The 27,019-nt window shown below is 40.6% G+C and overlaps 1 protein-coding gene across 1 annotated transcript in view; it reads right to left on the bottom strand.

The window, feature by feature from the left end:
• The window catches only part of STMN2 (stathmin 2), a 58,510-nt gene that overhangs the window by 16,289 nt on the left and 15,202 nt on the right, over positions 1–27,019 (bottom strand). The window contains exons 2-3 of the mRNA XM_019549562.1: positions 8,724–8,819; positions 7,205–7,377 (exon numbers count right to left, since the gene is read on the bottom strand). Coding sequence (XP_019405107.1) covers positions 7,205–7,377; positions 8,724–8,819 — 269 coding nt within the window. The remainder of the gene's footprint in view (positions 1–7,204; positions 7,378–8,723; positions 8,820–27,019) is intronic.

Raw genomic sequence — 27,019 nt, 5'->3', positions numbered from 1 at the left:
CTGACAAAAGCTTATGCCTTACTAAACCAGTTTGTCTCTAAGGTGCCACCCTGCCCTGCCCTCTGCTTGACTTTAGCCTTACACAGCTAACTACCTCTCCTTAACGTTTCTTATGACATTTTTAAGTGTATAATGTAAAAAGCAACAGCAATCCCATTTTTCAAAGGCTCCTTTGATGGGAGCTTCAAGTCTTGCATTTAGATGGCTGGACAGACAGCCATGAATTGCCTGGTAAAGTATGAAAGTGCTGCTGGAGCATCCAAAAAAAAAGATATGGAGGGATATCTTTTTAAGACTTCTGAGTTGAAAATTGGGTCCTGCCTGGCTTTATATAACATTCAGTGAGAAGTACCTACTTTTTTTGACAAGCACATCTGAAACGATTTCAAATTTATCCTGTTGCAACAGAAAGAAAGGATTATGCTAATGCCAGGAAGAGGACTAGAACAATTCCTTTTAAAGCTGAAATATACACTTGAATGCATTCCTCTGACTATATTAGTTTTAAGGATAAATAGGAGGCAAGTTCCAATAATACAAGCTTTGCTTCAATACTGCAAAGTTAATTCGGTAGCTGGATTTTTTAATTATCTTGTTTAGTGGGAATTGCATTAACCTTGGTGTTTTGCGGTATCCCGTATAATCAAGAGATAGTAGTAATGGAAGAGAATGCTAAGACAGGATAAAGGTCTCCTGCTGCAGTGTAAATGTCAAGGTAAAGACCAGGATTTTATTGAAAACCGAAAACTGAAGCAATTACATTTTCAGGAGCAATGAATTTAGATTTTTTTCGTGTTGTTCATGAATGTCAGAGTGAGTTTAAGCTAGGCCTGGCATAGGTATCTTCAGTTATATTTACCATTATGCCTTCTTCTTCATCTGTGACGCATTATTATTGTTACCTTACTGCCTGAAAGAGAACTCCTACTGTGTTGCACAGTGTACAAATTTTTAGACCTGTGGGGAGTCTTTTGGGGCAGAACTGGTTTGAGGGCCAGGGGTTGAGCATTTCTGCCATAGAGAAAATCATTTGGGATTTAACTGGATCAAGGTATCTAACCCTTTCTGGAGGGCAAAAATATTTTTCTATGAAATGTTTATTGTTTCTCTAATGCCATGTAATTGAAGAAAATAATGAATCTATGGCATAATTTAAGACTGATTTAATTTTCTGCCAGCAACCTCTTTCCTCCATTCCAAGCTTCTGATAATTGGTCACTACTGGATAAATTGCTAATATTTGCATTCTGGTGAATTAACTAGTTTACTGCATACAGAAACACCATTATGGAAGTTTTCTGCCTCATTCTGCTACACTGCAGGGCTTTTTCTATAAAAGGCCTGTGCTTTACTTTGTACTCTGACTCCAAGCACACATAAGCTGCTAAGAAAAGTAGCCAAAGGTGAGTAAAGATTTTTAAGCAAAGAGAAAACAAACAGAAAGGTGAGGTACATGGGGAAGCATAGAGACAGCCTGTTCACTCCTAATTGGAAAGGTAGATAAGGAGGGAAAGAGGAAAGAAATGTCTGTGGAGGTTTCTAGAAAAGGTAAAATTCCAGGTCCAATTAGCTGACCTGTCTTGAGTACTTTATCATTGTCTCTGTTTGCTCTGGAGAGCAAATCTTTAGATTTTCATTATTTTTTTTAGTTATTGGGTTCAGAGTTAAATTAAAAACCAAACCCATGTTCCACCCATATTTGATACAAGGGCCTCTCTTTTTTATTTGCAAATTCATGTTAAGTACCCTTTTTAGCTTGAATACTCTAATATTCCCTTGCCAGACTTTATGTTGTGCCAGCTGCAGAAAACTGAAAGCTGACTTCATGAATTATCCCAGGACTCCAGCTTTCTGGATTCATTCATTCCATAAAATGTAAAGCCAGAAATGACTATTATGATAATCTAATCTGACCTTCTGTATCACATAGTCTGCTGAATTTCAAGTAGCTATTTCTGTATCTCTTGATTGAGTCAGAGCATGCATTTTAGAAAAGACATCTACATTTGATTTAAAGACTCAAGTTGACAGAGTATCCATCCCACATTTAGGCAAACAGTTGCAACTGTTAAGTAAGTACCCTCACTTTTACCACTTTGCCTCAAGTCTCAGTTTGTCTAGCTTCATCATCCTCTTGCTGGATTTTGTTAAGTGCTATGATTGTCTTTGAGCTATTGTTTGTGAAAGGTAGATTGGATTGTGGAGAGGAGGTGCCTTCTGGCAGTGACCTCCCATACCAATGTGTGCAAAAACATCTGGAAGAGGTAACGATAATGAAAAATCTGTGCAGCATTGGAAGGACTGCTTTATGTCCTTACGGCTAGTAGCTGTGTAAAAGGGCAGGGGGCATGATCTCATAATCATGTGGGCTAGGGACAGACATTACACATAAACTGGTTTAAGTGATGAGAAACTGGTTTAAACCTGGAACAGAACAGACATTCAGTGCACATAAATGAGTTTCAAAATGGCCGAAACCAGTTTGAGATAAACCTGGTTAAATGTAGTATCAGACTTAACTGACTGGGCTCAAACTAGTTTTTGCAATGTCTGTCCCAGACCTCTTCCTGGTTTAATTGAAACCAGACTCCCCCAGCATCCCGGCATGCTTTCTGGGGGGGCTCTGGTCCGCTTCAGAGCTGGGCTGGCCCTGCCCCTCTGCTCTCTGGCCAGAGCAGGGACAGGACGTGGCACGACACTAGCCAGAATGGCCCCGTTAAGGCAAAGTGGGCAGGGAGGGGGTTAATTCTTCCCTCCTTCCCCTCCTCCCCCACCACAGCCAAGGTTTGCCTGTCAGTCAGTGGCCCCTGGGACTGGCAGACCCTGGCTGCAGGGCAGAAGGGACCAGAAGAGGTGGAGGGAGGAATTAACTGTTCTCCCTGCCCCCTTCACCTTAATGGGGCCATGCTGGGATGGGGAGAGGGGCTCTGTTCTGTGCTGGGGGGTACTCTTCCCCCTCTTCCTCCTCCAGGGTGGGGAAGGGGGCACTGGAGGGGGACTCCTCCTCCTCCTCCCCCTCTCTTCCTGCTGTTGCAGGCCTGGCGGGGGTGGGCACTGTATGCAAGACTGCCCAGCCCTGGAGAGGGACTCTTCCTCCACTCTTCACCTCCTGTGTCTGCAGCTGCTCCCCGCACCCTTGCTGGGCAGTACTGCACAGAGCCCCCCCTCAATCTGTGGGCTGGGGACAGGCCAGGCAGCCTCACATAGAGCCCTTACCCTGTCTTCCTTCTGCTCCTCCCCCACCCTCTGGGACTGGGCAGCCTTGTGTGCCAGGACTGCTCCCAGTTGTCAGGGAGCAGCTAGGGTGGGCAGAGCTCTCCTCTCTTCCTCACCCCCCATCCACCCACCCACAGCAGATGCTCCCTCTTGCCCCACCCTCCAAATGCTGCAGGCTGAGGTTGGGGTTTAAACCCTTCCTCAGTTTTATTCAGGCCTACCAGCACCTGGCAATGCCCCCCTCCCAGCTCAACTTCCCTGTTGAAAGCGAAGGGCTGCTCCGGTGCCCCTGGGCTTCTGGCCTGAGCCGCTGCAGACGTGCTCAACGTCTATCCACTTGCAAACTGGTTCACTCTCTGCAGGTTAGACTAATAAGCAAAGACTGAATCAATTCAGTCTCAAGCTTTTTTGAATGTCTGTCCCTAGCCGTGGAGTGCAAGGTATGTTTTGAACCGTGGTCTTCTTTCCACCTCACACTGGAGTTTGTGTAAATAATGCCTCTGCACTGCTTCTCATTTCCCTTCCACCAGGCATCATTGTTGGCTCTGTGGCCCTATTGCTACTGGTTGGTTGTCTGTGGATGCACACCAACTTCTGATGCCCCTGAAGGGGACTGGAACTTGTCATTTGAAAATTAGGGCAGCTAAAGGAAGGAAAGTTAATTTCATGATAAAATCTCCTGCTTTGGCAGGGAAATCTGCTATATAGAGTGAGTGGTTCTCTGTTTCTCTGCCTACTTCAGCTGGGCCAGTAACTCTGAATTCCCCAAATAGGTGCCCCATCCATCTCTAGGACAGAAAGAGAGAAATATTCTGCAGGTTCCATTTTTCTTCTGTCTTGACATTTAGATTCTTAACTGTGAGACTACTGAGGTTTTGCTGATTTCTGTGCCATGCAATGGAGCAAAGCTCAGGTGCATTTGTCTCTACGAAACGATCAGAGAGGAGGATCAACTGTATTAAAAATTGCCTTTTTGCCAATGAATAGAGCAATACTAATAATAACCTTGGAGGAGGCAATGTGTTCCAGCCCCATCACCAGATGGGGAGTCCTGCTGTGGTGTTAGCAGATGGAGAGGCAAATCAGGGAAACTGGCCACTCCATATAACAGAAGAAGCATTGTTCATGCTGTGCTCCCTGGGTGGGACGCTCTCCTTCAGCATTACTAATAACAGGATTAAAAAAAGACACATTGCTTTTACCGTATAACTGACAGCATCAGTGTCAGAAAATATGATCATTGTTCTGAATTCTTTGTGATGTTAAGCATTAGGGACCAGTGCGATTAAATTTCATCCAAATACAAGGCCATTAAGAGGGTTTAATTACATATGATTTCTCTACTGTAATCCAAAGACTAGTAGAATTGTGCCTCCCTTTAGTGTCTAATTTTCATGCTAATATGCTGATTAATGACAGTCATAATGTATAATTGAGCCTAGGGTTTTTGAAGTCTATACTTCTGGGGTGTTAGTTAAATATTCCAAGACCAATGGATGTATATTGTTTGATGTTAGAGATCTGGTTCAATTTTCCATACCATTAAGAAACTGAAATGATGAAGAGCACTTTCTGTTTACTTACTATGAGATGAAAATATAGCACATGTACAACATAAAAATAACAGACTAAAAATGACGCACTGTGAGGAAAGTTCTGTATATGGAAAGACAAGTCTATTAATATCCAAAGAGGGTTTCGCTGCGAGGTGGAAGATTAAGTAAAAGAAATCATTCATGAAGAGAGGGTGGTATTAGGTGAAGATTATTAGGAAAGATGAGAAAGAGGAGGGAAAGAAAGGGAGGAAAGAACACGATAAAAAGGCAGGCATGAAGGGATAAGAATTATGATAAAGAAATGGAGAATCAAAAGAGCAAATAAGGAATCGTTGGAATGTATGCGTCGCTGTAGGCTTTTTCACATGAATTTAACAATTTATTAATGAACGCTGTTCTAATTAACAGTGCAGGCTAATTGCAAACTGGTGGAATCAATTAATACTTCATTTTTTAAATGACAATTCTCATCAATTAGTTATATTCCATGTTTATAAAAACTATGCTGGAGGGACATGATCTATGATGATTATATTTGATAACTGCTATAGATGGGTAAAAGAGCATGTCACTGACTGAGGATCTGGTACATTAAAATAATTCAACTAGCAAGTTATAGGTGGAGACCATCATTCAAAATGAATGTATTTGTAGGGGGAAGGACCCCAGTGTCTGCAACGGTGGCCAGTTCTTGGATTAATGACATAATTAGGTTTCCTATGGCGAGAAATGCACACTTTGATCTGTAAAATAATTTGGCCTCTATGGTTTAGATATCCCAGTAAGATATTTATACGGTATCAGGTTTCTTAATTGCTGTTATTTCATCCCATTGCTGTCCCTTTGTTTAACCACTTTTCTAAATGGATTAAAAATAAGGGCAAGATCTGATTAATATTAATCAGCATAGCTCCATTGACTCTAAAGGGCCCGATTCTCCTCATCCTTACATTTTTGCCATTGACTTTGATAATTATTCCTGATGTAGACTGAAATGGAGTTGGAGCCCTTTTTCTTCTCTAGGAAACAGCTTACAAACTGCTGCAAGCACTTTTGGGCTGTATCACAGGTCCATCTATTTCTATGTTTATTTTTGCCCATATTCTGCAAAATTCTGCAAGATGTGGTCTCTATAGCAAATGATAACATTCAAGATACTCAGAGACAGCTGGACTTGCTTTACTTTCACAAATTTCACGCAAGAGCCTTTGTGGGGTGCAGTTATTTTGCACATCTCTAGTGAAATATGGGCCTGATGCCAATTTAATTGCCCCAGACAGGATGGATCAGTTAGTATTATAGAGCTGACATAGAGGTCTTTAGCTCTCCTTCAGTGCTACAGGGAAAGGAGAGCATGACAGTAGGGAATGAATAGGGGCTTTATGCCAATCTTTCATTGATTTTTTTGGACTCTTGTGATCACTGCAGTCTGGCAGAAGCTTGTATCACTCTCAGATCACTCTACTGTAGCATAAGGGTTGGTCATACATGGAATGGCACTAAGGGCTGAGTCCAGCACAGATGAATTTTAGATCAGCTTTGCAGGCTGCCCCTGACTGGTGCTTGCTTGCTTTCTTCAGTTCAGAATCATGTTTTAACTTGGGGAAAAATGCTTTATGGCAAATACAGCTTAAGCATATACACTAATGAAACCCGTTCCTAAAGATGATTTATAGGTGTGCAAGTAAGGACTTCTTTGCCTCCTCAATCAGGGTAAAATCCACATAGCTGGAGTATAGTTGTTTCTGCTTCCTATATATACCATGGGTGCATCCACACATGGCTATACAGTGCTGTTGTTACTGCACCGTCATTTAGTACTTCCAAGAGGAAGTACTAAATGACGGTGCAGTAACAGCCTGTACTGTGTTGTGCTGGCCATGCATGGTTATTTTTAGCTGCTACATCGCTGTAGCAACACACTATAATGAGGGAGCACATTGCTATAGTGACATAGCTGTGGTGTCACAGTTTTTACCTGTTGATGCTACATCATTGGAGATGCGCCCCCCAGTTTGCCTTTATCTTATTTGTTGTTAGAACGTCTAATACCATTTTAGAAAGTACATGACAAACACCTACATGACTCTGAAATGCTGATTAAGGCTACAAAGGAGAAGGAGAAGATTGTTATTCTATATAGAAACTTACATAGACAACCCTTGAAAAAAAAACCATGAATTTAAACTTTTGTAAGAGTTCCTGTTCACAGATACCTTATTAAGTAGCCCTGGCTATTACAACTGGTCAAATTTGTTCATTTTGCCTAAAAATGTAAAAATTTAAGTTTTTCATTTGACTTATTTTCATTCCATGTCCCATATTCACTGAAAAAATCTTGCAAGGAGTCTACTGTGAGTCACAGATACCAATGGAAATGAGTTCAAAGGGGAAGTCATAACTACTGATTTCTTTTAAAGAGGAAAATATACCTTTCTCCTCTCCTCTGCAGCTTCCAGCTTTTTCTGGATCTCCTCACGAGACAGTTCTTTCTTCTTTGGAGAAGCTAAAGTTCGAGGTGCTTCTGAGACAGGAGATGGTGGCTTTAAGATCAGTTCAAAGGCCTGGCCAGAGGCACGTTTGTTGATCTGTTTAACTTCCATATCTGTGAAGTAAATTTAACAATGCTAAACCCAACCTTATGTTCCTGAATGGAGAGACAATATCTACAGTTGTCTAGGAACCAGCAGTATATAGGGGAATTAGCAGAATTTCATTTGGTAGCTCCAGCAAAATGGCTTACTAGAGACTGAAAATTGTTCTAGCAGGAGGTACCTTCCCTTTCATTTTGGCATAAGTTGATTCTTTTCTTCTGGGACCCTGGAAGAGTATCCTGTGATGCAGGGAGACATTAACATGTCCTATGTAATAGGACTGTGCAAAGCTTTGGTTGCTGATTTGAGTCGGCAGAGATTCAGCTTGATTCAACAGCCAAATTTCTGAATCTGAATCAAATCAGGAGACCCTTTAATCTCTTTGAATCAAATCTGAACCCGCCCCCCCAGGACCTCAGGTAAGCCTGCTGGGGCCAGCCCAGGTGCTGGTCCCAGCCTTCCCTACCCCACCCGGGGCAACCTGCCACATGCCAGAGCACGCAGGCATGGGGGTTCCCCAGAGACAAGGAGCAGTGGCAGATATTGTGCTGCTGCCCTTTGTCCCTGGGGAAATGCACGTTTCCACTCATCGGACATGCCCCACTTGTCAGGTCATCAGAGAAGCTTACCTTGCAGCTGAAACTTCTCCTTTCCCAGTTCCATGGATAAAGAAAAAACATCTATTTCCAGTAATGTCCCCTTAAATTCATTTTAAAACACTTTCCCCAATGTTTTGTTTAATCCTCTTGGGATCAAGAGCTCTACAGACCTCATGGGTAGAGCGATGGTCTGTTTTTGGGGGGCTTTTTGCAGTTGCTATTGAGACCCTTTTCTCTGTAATCCAGAAATGCAACTCCCCCCAAAGTCTGTCCAATTGCTTGCCATCCTACTGCCTGCCTGCTGGCTCACAGACAAAACACCCTGTTTGTATTTATTTAAAAACACAGAGCCTGTGCACGCTGAGCCTCCTATAGAAAACTCCAAATACACTATTTTTTAAAGAAGTCCCTCATTATTTATCACTAAGAAAAACACATTTTATTTTTTTTCCCTGAGAATTGCATAAGCCATGAATATTTGCAGTTCTCAGGTGGGAAGGACTTCTTGAGGCACTAAGAACAGTATAACTAATTATAAAATAGCTAGCTTTGAGATGTTAATACATTGTTCTTGGGACCAAACTTTCCCCATAGTGAATGATAGGCAATCAATACAGGCTAACAGTCAGAGACAGCAAGTGAACTGTTAAATAAGTATTGAGTAAATGACATGAGAAACTGTTGGAGTGAAATAAGTCATTTCCCAGCACTGACAAATTATCTGATAAGTAAGATGATTTCCTGTGAATGTTACTCACCATCATATTTATAGATATTTATGTTGCGAGGTTCAGGATAAAAACAAGAGCAGATCAGAGACAGCATGGACAGCTCCTTCATCTTTTCCTTGTAGGCTGAAATAAGAGATTGTGTTAGCATACCTCAGTTTCCTTATTGTGAGTTAGCATACCTCAGTTTCCTTATTGTGAGTTTTTAATTTAGGGGATAATTACAGTTGCTGGTACATCTGCTTAGCCAAATGCCTGGCAGAACATCTGAATCCCAAACTAAAAGATTTCTCTCAAATGTATGCCAATTTTATCTATTTAACCATAGATACATGTCTGACACCTAGTATTCCAGAGACTGTTTTTGACCCCATTCCTCCTATTGTATATCATATAGTTTCAGTTTCACATCTGCTACTCTGGTTGTTTCTGGCTTATATAAGATGAGTCTACTTGCTCCAAAATATATTTAATATTAGGGTTGCATTGTTGTGCAGCTAGATGCAAACAAAGCTTCTCTGATACCTTCAAATGCAACTCTGCAGTCAAGATCTCTGAAATCCTGCTCATATGTTGCATCATACAAACAGATGCTAAAGATACAAATAAATACGTTTCCCAGATTAAAAAAAATAAAAACAGATATGGATAAATGATATGGTTCTCAGTAAAATTTCTTTATGCATGTTAGTTCCTGAAGCCAAAAAAGCAATTTTCTACTCTTCAGAAAAAAACAGCCAAGATTATTGGGGCAGAATGAGACACACACTCTAATCTAGTGTTAGGCCATTAAGGAGTTTAATAATGCTTTTAATGTATAAAATGGGGCAATAGGCTTGTTTATAGTCACCAGGCAGGTCAGTAGCAGAAGCAGGAAAGAACCCTGATCTTCTAACTCTTAGCTCAGTGTCCTATTTGACTAAGCTGTAGGAACATACATTGTAAGAGTTGCACATTTTCAAACTCTCTATACTGATTTGTGTATCTTCAGAGAGTTCATCATACAAACATCCTTCAGATTCACCTTTGTATACAAAAGTGTCTCTCAGCATGAGAAATTATCTAAATTATACATGCAGATACAGGGTAAGTTAGCATATATCCACATATTCTCTAAAATATAAACAGTGCTGAAATTCTTATAATAAACATATTGGGACAAATTTAGCTCTGATGTTGCTGCATTAAATCAATAAAGCTATGCCAGGGATGAATTTGACTTATTAGTTTTAAAATAGTAGATGTATAGGAAACTGCCACTCAGTTTGCTTACTCCTTCTGATCTTTTTTTTCTAAAAGGAGCCAAGCATTTTCTATCAGAGTCTGACTGCTTTCAGTTTCTAATGACCCTCAGGGCCATGATTGATTCAACAGGTTTCCAGGATTGGACGTCAAATCAGTGTGTGGTAGACTGCTGCTTAGGGTCAACAAACAGCTTCTGATTGTGTGATGCCAAATAACTCACCCAATGTGTATGCATCTGACCGTATGCCTCATGTTAACTTTTATTGGGCACATGTACACATGTGCTTTACTGTGCAGTAGACTAATTTACTGTGCAGTAAATCATCACTGTCTACATATGCACCACAATTAGGCTGCAGTATATTAATTGACTCTGGTGTAGGATAGTACCATCAGATGCAGGTACTATCTCATGGTAGCATAAATTACTGCACTTAAATGGATGTGTAGATGGTGATATTGGGGTTAGTTTACTCTGGCTCATATTGCACCAGAGTTTACTCAGCTGCATTAAGTGCATGGGTAGACATGCCCATTAATAACCAAATATTCCAGCACAAGTTTGTACCAAGAAATTTTGCTATTTATGCACTGTGGTTGGCAAGGAAGCTTAAGACTGACAAATTCTTTTGGTTTTTACTTGTGCTTAAAGATGGGGAAAATACTGAATTACATAGAAAATCTGTGAAAATTAGAATAAAAGTAAATCAATCTCTATCAATATTCAAATTCATTAACTTCCTGGAAAAAATATCTATAGTGTAAAATAAAACATTTGATGGATAGTAAATTAATTATCTAACACTGGGAAGACTAACTGAATTTATATCAGTCTTTGGGTACATTTACAAGTGATTGGGTTTTTTTTTTTTGGTGGTTAAATTCATTGTAAATAGAATCACTCGTTAGTATACAGTATCATGCATATAATTATTTTACAATTAAAAAGAGCTACGGAAAAGTTGCATATTTTAAATTACAAGATAACATTATTCATTTTGGTTTTAATCCAGTGAAGCACTTAAGCACATGCTTAATTTTAAGCACACGAACAGTTATATTGATTTCAGTGAAACACTCAGAAGCTTCATGTTAAGAACTCTCATTAATAGTTTGCTGGCTAAAAATACCATCCTGTGTTTCTATAGAAATAAGTAAGAAACTATGCATTCTGTTGCTTGGGTTTCTTCTCCACCTGGTATATGATATTAAGATTTTCTTAAAGCATTTAAAAAAATCAGGAGAGATGTTAGTTCTTCAAGATTGTTGTCTATAAAACATGGCTTGGGGGAGATAACAAGTTGCTCTGCTTTCATTTCTTTCAGCTGCACAAGAAGCACCTTGATAATGGTTGTCCTATTTCATTCTGGCCACTGACAGAATTAGGATGATATACTGTGCTTTAAAAGCACTAGGCTATTTTTTCTCTAATGTTATAATTTCTATTTGTCCTAGAAAGTCCTTCAATGTCACTTGTAACTTGACTTGTACAATCGTGCCAAGTTCTGGAAGTTTCTACATCACTAGAAGTCAAACATACAAATAATATAATACAATAAAGGAAAGGCTTCATATCCGTTCTGTGTTACTTACTTACGTAGTCTCTGTTACTGTGGTATTTGAGTGCTTCACAGCCTTTGAAATACATTTCTTCTCTCAATACCACAGTGAGGTAGTGAACAATTTTTTCCAGATCTTACAGGTAGGGAACTGAGGCCCAGAGGATATGTCTATGAGATGCTTGATGTGCAGTAGCTTAATAACATTGTGCAGTCTTGTGTCACAGCATGGACAGTGCTAATATGCTAATGCACAGTATTTAGTAGGCTACCAGGCAGTAGCATCACTAAAAAGATGTTCACCAGCACTACTGCATAGTAACTCTAGTTACTGCGCATTTAGTTAGTACTTCATTAAGTACTAAATTTAATGTGCAGTAACTACTGCACATTAATGAACATATAGATGTTCCCAGAGAGACTGCAGCCTTGATCCTCAAAGGTACCTAAGTAGCATTGATTTGGATAGACTTTTATTGTGGAAGGATTTATCTGAAGTGACCCAAATGCCTAATTCTCTAGGCACTGAGATTTCAGTGGGAATTAGGGGCTTAAACACCTAAGGGTATCTTTACATGTGCTCCGGGGGTGGGGTGGGGGGTACTTGAACTGGGGTGGCTCTTGCTAGAGCTGCTCTAATTAAAACGTCTGCAGCATCTCATGCATTCAGCATCTCGTGCTTCAAAATGGCAGTGGGGGCTCTTTAACTAAAGCTTGTTCAATGAGCTTTAGTTAAAGCACCCCCACCACCATTCTGAAGTGAAAGTACATGAGATACTGAGGTTGCTGGAGAGTGCTGGCCAGCATGCTCCAGTGGATTTGATTAACTGAGTCTGCTCTGATGGGCTGTAATTATAGTGTGTTGGAGCAGGTGTCCCACAGGTCTACAGGCCCCCTAAGTGACTTGCTCAGGGTCACATGGGAAGTGTGTGACAGCAAGAAACTGAATCCATATTTCCAGTGTCCCAAGCTGGTATTTTAGCCACTGAACCACTCTTTTTCAAAGGGCAGCTTCATAGGACTGATATGTACAGACAGTGTTTAATTTTGCGTAAAAAGCAATCACTCACTTTATTTTTTGGATGAAATGACAGACAGGGAACCTTTGTTCCTCATTGTATTTAAATCAAGAAAATTTCTTTATGTATTTGAGGAGATCAGAACTGTTTTGAAATTAGCGTTTCAGCTTGTGCCTGATATAAAATGTAAAGACTATTCTTTAATTCAGTAGAGTGGAAGGAATAAGTCTAAGTCAATGGTCTTAAAACTAAGAGCCATATGTTCCTAGGTTGATTTAGTCAGGAAGAGATTGAATGCAAATGCTTCAAGTGATGTGTTTCATAGGCTAGCTATGGATGTTACACTTAACACGTGTTAAGTATACAGAAAGCTCTTTAAAGCTGTAATAGAATAGGTGTTCATGGCACATAAAGTACTTTAAAAATGGTGGACCATGCTCTAAGTTAACCTTTAATGGATGTGTTATCAGACTAAAGTGCTTTAGGTTACAGCCCTTTTTCTAACATCTGTGCCACATCCAACACATATTGAGCTAGGCTGCATTCACTGGCATCCCAGGAGCCTCTTGCAGCGGGGTGTGCTTGCCTCAGGCAGAGTTATCTGCTCTGCCAGCACAGGGCTGGTCATGCCCTCTCAATTGTCACTGACTCAAGTCAGTGACAGCCTTTGTTCCTGGCTAGCTGTGAGCCACAGGCTGGCCAGGAGGGGGTCCCTGCAGCTGACCCAGCACTGCAGCCTGCCTGGAAGGGCTCCTTTTCTGCAGCTGCAAGCCAAGTAGTGGCAGGGTGTGTTTCCAGTGCCACTTTTTACTGCCCTGGGAACTCTGCTGGGGGGACAAGGGGAAAGGAGCCCCCTTGTCATGGTGGGGCCCAGGCCAGCCCCTAGCAAGACCCCAACTGGAAAGCTTGGGAAGAACCTGCCCAGGTAGGGGGCTCCTTTTCCACCCTCCCCACCAAAGTTCCTGATACAGGGAATTCATGCAGCCACTGCTGACTGCAGCTGGGGAGAAGGATCCCCCCTGCTGGGTGTCTCCCCCACCCTGCTTGCTGGCTGGGGTGTCTGGGGGCGCTGACTTCGTTTCCTCAGCCCAATGGTCATGCTGGGGTTGGGAACTCAGCCGAGCTGGGCTGAGTTCCTTTCCCCAGCTTGATGGTAGCGCTCAGTTCAGCCCCAGTTCCCTTCCCGGATCGATCCCAGTGCTGGGAAGGGGAACTAAGCGATGGGGTTCAGTTCCCTTCCCCAACTCCCTGGGCCCAGGCTGCATCCCTCCCTCATCTGGCAGGCAGATGGGCTCCCAGAACCCCAGGGGGGCTGGCACAGCCTCTGCAGCCCTCCTGGGGTTGGGCCCCGATCTGCCTGCTGGATGAGAGAGGCTCTTTCAAGCTTTGCCATTATAGCCTATGGGTGAAACATCAAAACAGCCCTGAAACAGCAGCACTGTTTTGATGAAATAAAACATCAGTTTTGAACTGAACTGAAATTCAAAACGAAACGCTGTTCCATCAAAACCTCAAAACGCAAGTAGAAACAGAAAGGTGCCATTTTGCACAGCGCTAATAACTAAGCTCCTTTGTGCTTCATGTTTCATCAGTTTTGATTTTTACAGAATAGATAGGAATTTAGATATTAATTAATATGTTGCCAGGCAAAATGTTCTTGCAATAATAAGCAGAGGTGGGGAAGGAGAACCGAGCATTTAGTACTGTAAGGTTACTACTACTGCTACTACTCTTAAAAAAGCTTTCAGGGTTTACATTTTTTTCATGAACTTTTTTTTGATGCCATAATTGAGAGGTACCTTTATGTTTGTTTCTTTATTCTGACTACAACTAAGGAACCTTTTCCATGATTGTACACTTTTACAATTTGCACTCAGGCCTCCATATAGGTTCTCATTTCCTACCATTACATTCTAAATTCAGACTACAGAAGATGATTGATACAACCAACATTTACTTCTTCACATGACTTCTCCTTTTGTAAATGCCAGTTGTCCTCTGTGATTCCCCTTAATGACTGTGGTTAGCTGTCAGCATCTGGGTGAGGTTTTTTAACTATATGATTTTAAAATCTAGGTGTCAACTGAAATGTCCATGCACAAAAGCAATGTCTCTCATTGCTGATTCTTTTACATCATGTAAAGAAAATCATGATTGTAGCAAACCATGTTTTCTGGGATCAGTTTTACTGGTTTGCTAAGTATATGGCTCCTTGTGCAGTCATATAGATTGCATATAATTGCATTAACTACTGCAGTAAATAAAGGAAAGCCAATTACGTTAATTTTTAATTACAATAACTTTTGATAAGGAAATGACTAGTAAAGACAGTATTGATTAATGAGGCATATGCTCATTAACAGCATATTCTTAAGCTCCTAGTTTCAGTTACAGTACAGAAAGACTTTAAGGCTAGGTGCAGGTGTTACACTTAATGCACTTAAAATGCACAGAAAGTGTTTACAGTCATAACAATACAGACGTTCATGGTATATAAAGCACTTTAAAAATGGCAGATTCCACTCATAGTTAACCCAGGATGGATGTGTACTAACCTAAAGTGGTTTCTGCTACAGTGTTTTATCAAACATCTGTGCCAGAGCCCATTGAGGGTTAACTTAGAGTGTGATCACTGCCAGGATAAGTGGCATTGTTCAGGGCTGCATTCTAGTCTTGGGCAGAGCTCATTTACTCCACTCCAGTGCTGGGCTGGCCCTGCCACCCTGGCTGTCACTGACCTTAGTACCACATGCAGCCTGGCAGGGGGAAGAGGGTGTGGGAAAGCGGGGTTTCTGTCCCTGCAACTGCCCCATCCCTATGGCCTGGTCAGGGAGGGGTGGTGGGGGAAGGAATCCAGGGTCTCTCTCTCTACGACCAACCCAGGCTGGGATGTGGTATGCCACTGCTTGGTATGGGGGAGGGAAGGGGAGTTGTAGGGCAAAGGCTCTGGGGTCTGTGTCCCCACAGCAGCCCCAGCCAGCCCTGGCTTCACCCAGAGCCCTTACCTTGCAGCAGACTTGGCCGGGGCACACTACACTACAACTGCTGCAGTCCAACTGCCTAGGGGTAGGAGGTGGGAAGGGAGCCTACACTATGTGGACCTAGCTTACTCCCCTGAGACCCCAGCCAGTAAGTTGTGGGGGAATCTTATGGTGGGTTGTAGGGGGCACTCCGTGATCATCCTTGCATTGCCATGTTCCAGGTGAATTAGGCCATCAGCAGAACTATCTTGGCTCAGGGGGAATCTAGTGACCTGTTACAAACTAGTCAGAGGGGACCAGCAGGCACTGGGGAAGTCCCTGTTCCCCCGAGCACTACCAGGAGTGACTAGAAATAACGGTCACAAGCTGGCAGAGCGTAGATTTAGGCTAGATATCAGGAGGCGCTACTTCACGGTCAGGGCGGCTAGGGTCTGGAACCAACTTCCAAGGGAAGTGGTGCTGGCTCCTACCCTGGGGGTCTTTAAGAGAAGGGTGGATGAACACCTTGCTGGGGTCATCTGACCCCAGTACTCTTTCCTGCCATGGCAGGGGGTCAGACTAGATGATCTACTCAGGTCCCTTCTGACCCTAGAAACTATGAAAATAGGGATGCCATCCAGGGAATTCACTCAGTAAGGAAACCTCTATTGCTGTCTTCAAGATCTGTTCACCTTAGTATTACCCTGACCACGCTAGCCTCCTCTTTTCCATTAAGTTTTCTTCAATGGATGATTCCCCTTACCACCATTCTGTTTAAGAACATGTTTAATATCTCTCAAGCATCTATGATTTGATTTGATTTTTAATACTTCAGCGTATTTTGGCTGTTCTACCCGGTGTGCTTTCAAAATGAATCATGTTAGTAGAAAAGGATGCAGTGTTTTTATTGTGAGTTTCATGATATATCATGTTTTTCTTTATTCCTGAACTCGTGACTATGTGAGAATCTCTTTTTAGCATTCTTTTTTTTTTTAAATAAGAGTTCTTCCCTTTGTGATTGAGGAGTTTAGAAACATAACATGACATGAATTTCAAGTATATTACTTTCAAATCTCATAATTTTAAGATAAGACTATGATTTTTATGGGTCTGACATGTTTTTGAATGTTTGGAGATGGCATTGTGGAAAACGGATCAAGCTGAATTGTAGTTACTTGGCCACACATCTAACTGGCTGCAGTTTCCTTGAGCTATGGAGTTAGGACTATCAAAGGGAAAAGTCAAAAGACTGCTATCGCTTAGGAATGCTAATTAGCGCATCTGCAGCTAAGTGAATGCAGCCTTTTTGCTTCCAAGTCAACCTATGTGGAGTGGGACAAAGTATTTGAAGGTACTGGACAGAGGAAGTTTGCCATGTAGATATGTCCCAAAAAAGTAGGATGTGATTTAAGTGCGGGGGGAGGGAGTAAGGGATTTAAATGCTCCAAATTTATGGAAACTGGGTAGGTATTGTGTGTCCAGGCCCTTGGACTCTTTCACAAACTGTACATTTAGGGCTTAAATAGCATACTTATTGTATCATTTAAAAAAATATACTGGCTTTAATATATACATATAGTGCTAAAAATCAGTTTTATTCAAATGGCTCCTTATGCTCCTTTATGCCAACTTTCTATAAATACAAAGCAAGATATTCTCTTGTCTTGCAGAGTAAGGAGTAAGAGGTTTAAGAGCTTTAACCTTTCCTCTGTATTGCAGGACACAATACAGGGAGTGACAGATTCCATGAAACTGTGAGTCTTTCTCCCATGCACATGGCAGTGGTGAAAGGGATTTGGGAAAAGGGTAAGCTCTTCCACCTCTTACTTCAGTGAACCACCCAGTGAGGTGAGCCTGGTGGGGCAGGACAAGGAATCATCTACTAGCAGTCATTGTGCCTGCTTGCATATGTCAACAAATGACTTTCAGGAACTTTCTATGGGCTATGTTGTGTAACAATAACAGTCTTTCCTGACTGCAAGGCAGGGAGCAATTTAGGACCCAGTCCAGTTCCTGGTCTGCTCCTGAAGAATGCTTCATCAATTCCCCTTGAGCAGGGTAGACTTCATGGGGAGTTTAACACATGAAAGCAGAGAAATAAGCAATGTAAATGCCATTTATTAGATTTTAATTTAGCAAATGTTATCTATTAAATATCCCTTTTCTGAATCTGGTAGATGAATAATGACCCATTAGTGATCTTGATATTTCTGATTCTATCTTTACATCAGTGATTCTCAGTTGGGGTGCTGTGGCACCCTGGGGTGCCTTGAGATTCTTTCAAGGGTGATGCAGGGTACCATACAATGTTAGCATGGTTACGTGAGCCCATATGATTCACAAGATAAACTTAGAGATTTCAAATAGGAATCCACAGTGCTAAATACATTCTGACCTACTGTGGTCTTTCTGAGTTCTTTGCAACAGAAAAATTGCTCTATTGTTCTGACGTAGTCAACAAATCAGTAAAACTGAAGTTGGCATTTTTAAGGGGTGCCTTGAATCTAACAAAGGGTTCCTTGAGTCTAAAACAGTTGAGATCCACTGCTTCGATCAGTCAGTTAATCTCCTGAGATATTGTAAAATGTGAAAGGACAGAGACTAGAACACTGCCACTCTTCATGGTCAAAAAAGTCCACTCCCTTCCCCATCTCTCTCCTATCTAGCCTTTCATGAATCAGTTAGCCTTCCAGGATGAATTCTATTTATTGGACCTGAATCCAATTACATTTTCTGCTTTGTAAAAAGCTGCTAGGGATAAAGAGAAGAGATAAGATTAGATGAAACATGAAATGTAAGATACACAAGGTTCATATCACTCTGGTCTCCTATAACTGTATTAACATTGATTTCTCTTGGATTTCATTGACAAGAGCACTTTGTTACATTCTGAAGGTTAACTTTGTTTATATTGACTTTGATGTTCTGGGGCTTTTTGCTTTGTAATAGAAATACTATCATTCTGAGAGCTATGCTATTCTTCTGAATACCAAACTGACAGTCATCTTTTGACTGGTAAATCTGTTGTAATCCCGAAAACTGCTGCTTCCTATTTCCCAAGTGAATCATGGATTATGTAATCATAATTGTAATTGATTTCTGATGGATTTGAACACAGCAGAGACTTACATAAAGGTTGTAGATATGTATACTACATTTGGCCCATATTTTGTTTTCTTGGTCTTTTAACACATTATCCTAGGTAACTCACAATTTTGTTTAAAAATAATCCTCATTAATATTAAAGAGCTATGGCCTTATTGTGGATAATTTGATAGTATCTGAAGGTGTTCTAGTGCTGCAATGAGAACATAAGAGACTTTCTGTCCCCAAAATATTACTTTCTTAAGTGATGGTCTTGACAGATAAGTGAGGCCACACTTAACAGTCTTTAGGAATGAAGAGGCAGGGAAAGCATATGACTTACAGAAATAAGATCTTGCAGTTTTTCTGCCTTTTCTTTGGTGTTTGAAACGTGTTGTATAAAGGATAATGTCCCTTGTCATCTTTGAGATTGTGGGAAATAGAATGTGTGGTTGGGTATGCAACAGTGTTTTAACAGCCACAAACCTTCCAAAAGCCCATTTGGTTGCTGGGAACCATCACAGAATATTGTGGGTGGTCTTTGAAGATCACCTACTGTATTTCGGTGGATATCCTGCTCCAGGGGAATGGGTTCTTGGAATAAAAGATTCTCCAATATAAATACCTCCAATTGAGAAGCTGGGTGGTAACAGCAGTTTTGAGAATTTGGGTGTGATATGTTCACTTGGGGGTTTTATGTGATAATGTACTCATTTTTGCAGACAGTGGGCTTGTCTACACATGCTGATTTAAGGTGCTTTAGCCATCTTTAAGGCACATTAAGAGTGCAGGTCTACTCATGTGACATGTCTTAATGCATCTTTGAAAATGCACTTTTAAAAATAGTGATTTTAGGCTAATCATGTTTAAATTTGATACCTACATAAAGCAGGTGTCATATTTAGGTTTGAATAATTAAGGTACCTTAAGGGATGTATAGACACTTTAAAGCATTTTAATGCTGTGTATGTTGACGGAGTGGGCTGGAACTAAGCCCGTGGGCCCTGTGCTGCCGCCGGGCTCCAAGAAAAAGCAACAAGTGCTGTTTTCCAAGGCGCAGATGCTGGAGCTGGAGTGGTGGTTCTAGCACCAGTGGTACCTGTTGATGTGCCAATTGATGACTGCACACAGGGGCACAACCCCCCACAAACCTCCTCCCCCTCAAAAAAACAACCCAAGCCCCAGCATGCACATGGGCAGGCTGGGGAGCAGCAGCATGTGGCAGCTTCATGTTCTCCCTGCATTGTGCAGTGAGTAGAGAAACTTTGCCATGCCAGCAGAGGCAGGGGCAAGGGCAGTCAGGCATTGTGCCCCCACACTGCTGCTGGAACTGCTGCTCCAGCTCCAGTGTTTGCACCTTGGAGAACAGCACCCACCACTTCTTCTTGGCGGTGCCCGGTAGCAGCACAGGGCACTGCAGGCTCAGCCCAGATTCTTCATTGCATTGGGCTTCTTTGTGCTGTGCCATTAGTGTACATCAGTTTTAAACCAGCATAATATCTGAGCCCAGAAAACCCACTTGGAGCCATGTACAACTAGATGTCAGACTACTTAAAGGATTCACAATGATTTCTCTTTTTTGCATTTGCAATGAGCAGGAACAAATGTATGCATATACAATTTTCAGTATGCACCATTTGAGGTAAGCAGCAATCTGACTGGAAATTTACCCTCAATTTGCAAAATACTTTGTGATTGTTTCCAAGTGTATTCTTACCAAAATGACTTGCTTTATATGCTGTTTGCGCGATTGGTACTGAAAGTGTATAAGTAGGATTCACCTACTTATGCTCATTTTCTGCTGTCCAGGAAGATGTGAAGTTACTATCTTATATTAATTTTCTTTTGCATAGTTTTGATTGGTGAAGCTAAGAAAAAAAAATCTGTTTCTAGTATCTTGGTTGTTATGATCACTCTGAAATAGGTTACAGGTTTTATTTTGTTGAGCTTATACAACCACCTTGTTAAAATGAAATTTTAATGGTGGTTTTTCTCTTCCCTGAAAAAATAAATTCTTCTCGTGGTGGGTCAGGATATGTTTGAGAACAGAAAAGCATGCATTGCCTATGCTTTGCGTCAAAGTTGCTATTATTAAAAAGCAATTGAGAGCTGAAATATTACAACTGTTGCACCTGATCAGAACCCCTAGATGTGTGTATGGTGAAAAACCACATATTAATCTCCCTCCTGCATGGAAGAAGAACTTTGATGCCTAAACAGCATGGTCTTTGAATTGAACCTGTAAAGGCTTCAGCATTGTGCATACTACAAAGAAATGGAGAAGAAACCTGTGGTGCTGCAGATGATAATGGCTGGGGGTAGTTTTAAAAGGACCCGCAGTAGGTTAATGCATCTTCTCCCCAGCACTGCAGTACTGAAGCAATACAGATGGTACTGAAACAGTCTGTATTACCTCTCTGCATTCTCCTTCCTTCTCAGAAGCCAGCACAACACAGACAGCCCCTAATGTACTAACATAACTCAAATTGTTTTTTAAGTTCTGGAATTTTAGCCCTGCATCGGTGCTTTTCAACCTATTTTGGTCCACAGGATAGGAAAATTATATAGTCCTGCACTCCGTCATGTTACACTCTCTTGGGATTATCAAAGATTGTAGGATTTGGAAGATGGGACTGATTCTATGCATTGGATGCCTTCTGCTGGTAGACTGATGATTTTGGAGCTTCTGCCTGTGAAGCACTTAATTTGAGGAACTGGTACTACATGATGTATGTATATGGGATGGGAGGACAGAAAAAAAAATAGATGAGCTGTATACTTGGTGGAAAGAAGTACAAGATCAGCTGAAGCAGCAGTACGAGAAGGTTGTGAACATTAATCTCCTGCTGGCTTCCTTTCATACATAAGAGGCCCAGCATGTTTGTCACTCTGAGCTGAAGAGTGCAAACTCATTAGTGCCCAACTGCAACTCAACTCTTGAGTTGCATCCCACAAAATAAATGCAGCTAAATTAGCAGAATAGCTTCCATTAAGGTTTTGAACTGCAGCAGTTGTATGCTGTCTAGGAAACCAGCCAGGCCCCACAGTTTCCTAGGAGCAAAGCTGTTGGACCTTATTCTCAACTGCTCTGTATGTTGAGTAGCTATTTGACACCCATGCGAAGTGAGAGCAAAAGAGAAGTAAATTGGTGGCCTACATGACCTGGTGAATGACAGTGTTTTGCATTCACTTTGCTCCAGTGTTAATAACAATGAAAACTTCAAGGCAGTAAGAAAATCTGACTGATAGAATCTACCTCTGACGAAAGGAGTATTGGAAAATGGTGGCAGAGGAAAAGCAGTAGCTCCTTGGTGTCTCATCAATAGGGAAATCCTCCAGGGTGGAGCTGTATTTGGAAAGAACATGAATGAGCACCACAGCCCAAAGCATATACTCCCTTTTTATGGGCCTCACATGGGGCAGCTAGCTTGCATAAGCCAGTATGGTCTGTTAGAGTTAAGTTCTTCTCCATGCTGAACCAGGTACAGGGGAGGAAAATAAGGCTTCTGCAAATCTCAGTCAGCCATACTGTATTAGGCTCATTATGTCAAAGAGCTTCCAATGTAAGTGAAAAAGGACATTCAAAACATGGGAGGATAACCAGACACATGAAGTGGCTTGCTAAGTTCATGAAATGAGACAGTAGCAAAGATGGATATGCAACTGAGGTTTTCCATCTTCCAGTCTATTCCTGCTCCACTGAAGTTTTTACAGTACTGTAAAATGGTATAGTTTCTGGCTGGCAAAATCCACTACATAATGATGCTAATAAAAATTCAAGTAAAGGTAAAATATAGTTGTAATTGCCTATCTAATGAACCCATTCTGATTAAAACAATGTTGCCATTTGGCATTAAACATTGCTTTGGTTTCTGGGAACTGGAAGATTTTATATTGGGTATTGATGGTGTAAGACAGGTCAGACAACTGATTGCCTCAAACTTGACTCAGAATTTCTTTTGCTCTTCAGATGTATAACTTAATCTAGGCCTTGTATTTGGGAATGGTTATATTTTGTTCATTTAATTTTTGATACTTAAGGGTTTTGCATTGGCTTTCATGTGGTATCACTCTGGCAGCTTAATGTAAGCTAGATTGACTTTTCCTGATGTTGCATCACTTGATATTGCATCATTTCATCTTGAAATGATGTAATATTTCATGTTGAATAGTGCAGTGCTTTGACTAGACAATAGTGATATAATTCTGATGGAATGGTAGTTTGCAATTATAATCTGGATTCTAAAGACTTGTGCTATCTTTTGTTTCTTCTTGACATAATAGTGTCTTTTAACTAGTCTTGCTAATATTTTCTTTCATTTTGGTACCATTACCAAAATTTATATTAAAATTACTATTGAATCACCATACCAGCTGTTTGGAATTTTTTAGTAGAGCATATTGGTAGCATTACAACAAGTGTGAAATATAACCATCTTTCTATTGTTAATTTGCACAGCACTTATATCAGTTGCCTTTGAGGTGGTATTGTAGTACAGATAATGAATAACAAATAATAATATCATTCTTGCTAAATTGCTGTTTTTAACCTGTAGAGCCAGATATTCTACTTGTATGAATCAGCATGGCTCAGATAGCGTCATTTGATCAAGATATATCAATTTACATTAGTTAAGAGTCTAACCATATATATTTTTGTCTGGATCAGAAACAAAGTCCATATAATTATTTTAGTTGATAAATAACTCTATTACTTATAAATATAATGGATGGGATAATTACATTTCTTCCTAGCTGATCTGTTTCTTATAACTAGAAGTGATGTTGTAATGATTTCTTAACTATTTTTCTTTATAATTAGAATAGGTGTTTTAAACACACACATTACATCTCCTGTTTTGCAAGCACATTGAACATTTATGCTAGTTTACATGGTCATTTATGCTGGCTTAAATTTACTGTGCAGTAAGCAGGACTAGGCAGGTGTCTACACGTGCACGTATTAAAATGCATTAATGCTGTGTGTGGGCTGATTTGGAACTAAAATTAATCCCAAGTCAGTCCCCACACATGGCGTTAATGAGTTTACTGCACAGTAGTGTGTCTAAACATGAGTTACTGTACAGTAACTAATCGGGTGTAAATTTCATACCTGCATGATACAGGTATCAAATTTATACTCAAGCTGGCGTAATTCACTATATTTACTGTGCAGTGCAGGTGTGCATGTGTAGATGTGTGCCCATACTTCACAGTTCTTTTGATTACTGCATAGTAAATGCACATGAGTAGATGCACCCATTGTAAAATATCCTATATTTTATAGTATCCTAGATAGCTTTACAATGATTTCAAAACTGTGCTTTGAAGCTCTCAGTGCAAATTGTATCATGAAAATAGGAGCTCCAAATGACCTGCTAAATACAGTTAAAAGGTATATTTCTTCATTTATTTTAGATAGACATAACACAGAGTGCAATTAGATAATATAACTTCCAATAATGTGTGTAATTAATGAAATTATAAATTGCAGCAGGACAGGCTCTTGAGTTTTATTTTTCAGTAATCAGATGTCTTCAGTACTTCCTAAGTTATTTCAGCATGTGCCAAACCTATTGCTATTATTCACACATAATAATTACCTTGAGAATCCATTTCAGAGAGTACACTGTGGTAAGAGTAACCTAGATACATCAGCTAAAAAATTTTAATATTTTACTGGATCATAAAAAAGTATAGGTTCCAGTGAAGGTTTTGGTTATTTTTCAGAAAATTATTTGCATGTTATGAAACAATATTGGCTAGTATAATTTTGAATATGAAACATACTTTATCACAAAGTTAAATATGTGTTATTAATACCTTTTTGTACAACACAATTGCTACCCTTGGATTGGAAGTAACCGCAGATTGGAAGCAACACAATAGATCTAAAACATCTCATTTTTTTTTGGATTGGAATGGAATTTGGATTTTGTAATCCATTTTAAACAAAAGATGTCTCATCAGTTTGGGAGGAAAGGTTTTATCTGGATTTTGTACTCCTTTGCACATATCATAAGGAAGCAGCATATCTAAGCAATAAAGGTTCCCAGGTGCTACTCAAATGAAAATAATGAAGTAATAATATGTATTAAAATTATGTTAATTAATACATGCATTTTATTGTGTATGCTAGCACAAAACAAATTGCACATCACAGCAGATTGTAGAGCTTGCTAAAAGCTATAATCTAGTCATTATTTTGGCCTGGTCTACATACAATGTTTGTACTGGCATGTAACTATTGGTTGGAAATGTGATTTATTTGCTTATTTTGACCAAACAGTCATACTGATGAAAATCCTATTGATGTACACCAACATACTGATAGAAGGTATCATATACCAGTATTACTTATTTTTCTTCTTTTTTTATGAATAACTCTACTGGTATATATACATTTTTTTCCCACTTCAACTGTTCTCACTGTTATAGGAAAAGGTTTTCTTCAGTTAAAACAGTATAACTTTTGTGCATGTACAAGTTTAGTTCTTGATTCAGTAAGTGGTACACATTCAAGGGTGTGAAATTTAAAAGTTCTTGAGGTCAGCTCCAGGTGTACAAAATCGATTCTTACAAAAGGAGTCTCTGGGGGCAAAATGCAAGGGGCAAACCTATCAGGGAAGAGATCTTAATTTCTACCTCATTTTTCCAATTTGCAAATTGGCTAGCAAGCAGTAATTTCAGTGTACAACAGGTTCACAGTGGGGATGTATTTACAGAGGATTTAAGAATGTCAGATCATTTTGAACACAACTACTCAGACTTTGTTTTCAAACATCACACCTCAGAGAGGCTATCAAGACAAAGAATGACATTTTGGCTATGTTAAAGTAAATTGAAAAAATCCCTTTGGCTTTAATGAAGCCAAGATTTCAGCCAAGGTACTAGCCCATGGATAAGAGACATTTTTTTTTTTTGTTAGTCCTGTCTGGTCCTAAAATGCTAAAACCACGATTGAAGTCAGAAAATACTTATCTAAGACTGTGATTAATTCATTGTGTGGTCGTATACATTTTTAACTAGTAATGCTTAAAAAGAAGCATCTACAGATCAGAATGGAAACTTATCCTCGGGTAACACCACATTTCCAAAAAGGTCTGGAAAGTAAATTCAGTTTATAAAGGTTGGCATCCATCAGTGAACATCGTAAAACCAATGTACACCAACATACAGGAATATGACTGTATTATCTGCTAAAATGAAGCTAGGATCAAGAAATAACACTGGCACTTTTACTTTCAAGAGACAGGTTCTGGTCTTTTTGGTAGAAAGTGAGTGAAGCTTATGTTACCTAGTATAGAAAATGTTCTTTGCTCTGTTGAGGAGTTTCCTCACAAATAAGGAAGGTGTTTGGTATTAAGAACAAAGGCTGAGCTTTATTTTTCAAAAGAAGGCATGTCTGTCTATTTCATAGAAAATTAGGGTTGGACGGGACCTCAGGCAGTCATCTAGTCCAGAGGTTCCCAAGGATTGGCTACCAGGTCATGGCATGAGACCCCACTCAGACCTCTGGTCTGTCTGCCCAGGTGAATAGCTTCCAGGGCATGAGGGGTTAAAGTTGGGGGGTGGGGCAGCCCTGGGAGGATGGCAGCCAGCTCTGTGTGCCCTGTCCCACTCTTGTGCCAGTCCACAGGAAAAAAAACCTTGGGAACCAATGATTTAGTCAACCCCCTGCTTAAAGCAGGACTATCCCCAACTAGATCATACCAGCCAGGGTTTTATTGAGCCAGGTCTTAAAAACCTTTAAGGATGAAGATCCCATCATCTCTCTAGGTAACCTGTTCCAGTGCCTCACCACCCTCCTAGTGAGAACGTTTTTTCTAATATCCAGCCTAAACCTCCCTTGCTGCAACTTGAGACCATTCTGTCATCTGTCACCACTGTCAGCAGTCTACCTCCATCCCCTCTGGAACTCCCTTTCAGGTAGTTAAAGACTGCTATTAAATCCTCCTTCAATCTTCTCTTCTGCAGACTAAATAAACCCAGTTCCCATCCAGATTTGTGGAAGACACCAAGCTGGGAGGCACACTAGATATGCTGGAGGGTAGGGTTTAGGTCACTGTGAATCCTACCAAACTGGAGGATTGGGCCAAAAGGAATCTCATGAGGTTCAATAAAGATGAGTGCCCCAGTCACTCAGAAGTCATGTGTCCCAGTCCCCAAACCATTTTTGTTGCCCTCTGCTGGACTGTCTCCAACTTGTCCATATCCTCTATATAGTGTGGGGCCCAAAACTGGACATAGTACTCCAGATGTGTGTGGCCTAACCAGTGCAGAATAGAGCAGAATAATTACTTCTCTTCATCTGCTGACAATCCTCCTACCAACGCAGCCTGGTATGCTGTTAGCCTCCTTGACAACAAGCGCACACTGCTGACTCGTATCCATCTTATTGTCTATTGTAACCCCTAGGTCCTTTTCTGCAGAGCTACTGCTTAGCTAGTCAGTCCCCA

This window comes from Crocodylus porosus, unplaced genomic scaffold (genome assembly GCF_001723895.1).
Source record: "Crocodylus porosus isolate Cpor-Errol unplaced genomic scaffold, CroPor_comp1, whole genome shotgun sequence".
NCBI lineage: Eukaryota > Metazoa > Chordata > Crocodylia > Crocodylidae > Crocodylus > Crocodylus porosus.
The sequence above is the reverse complement of the archived record's forward strand: the minus strand, read 5'-3'. Positions and strand labels throughout refer to the sequence as shown.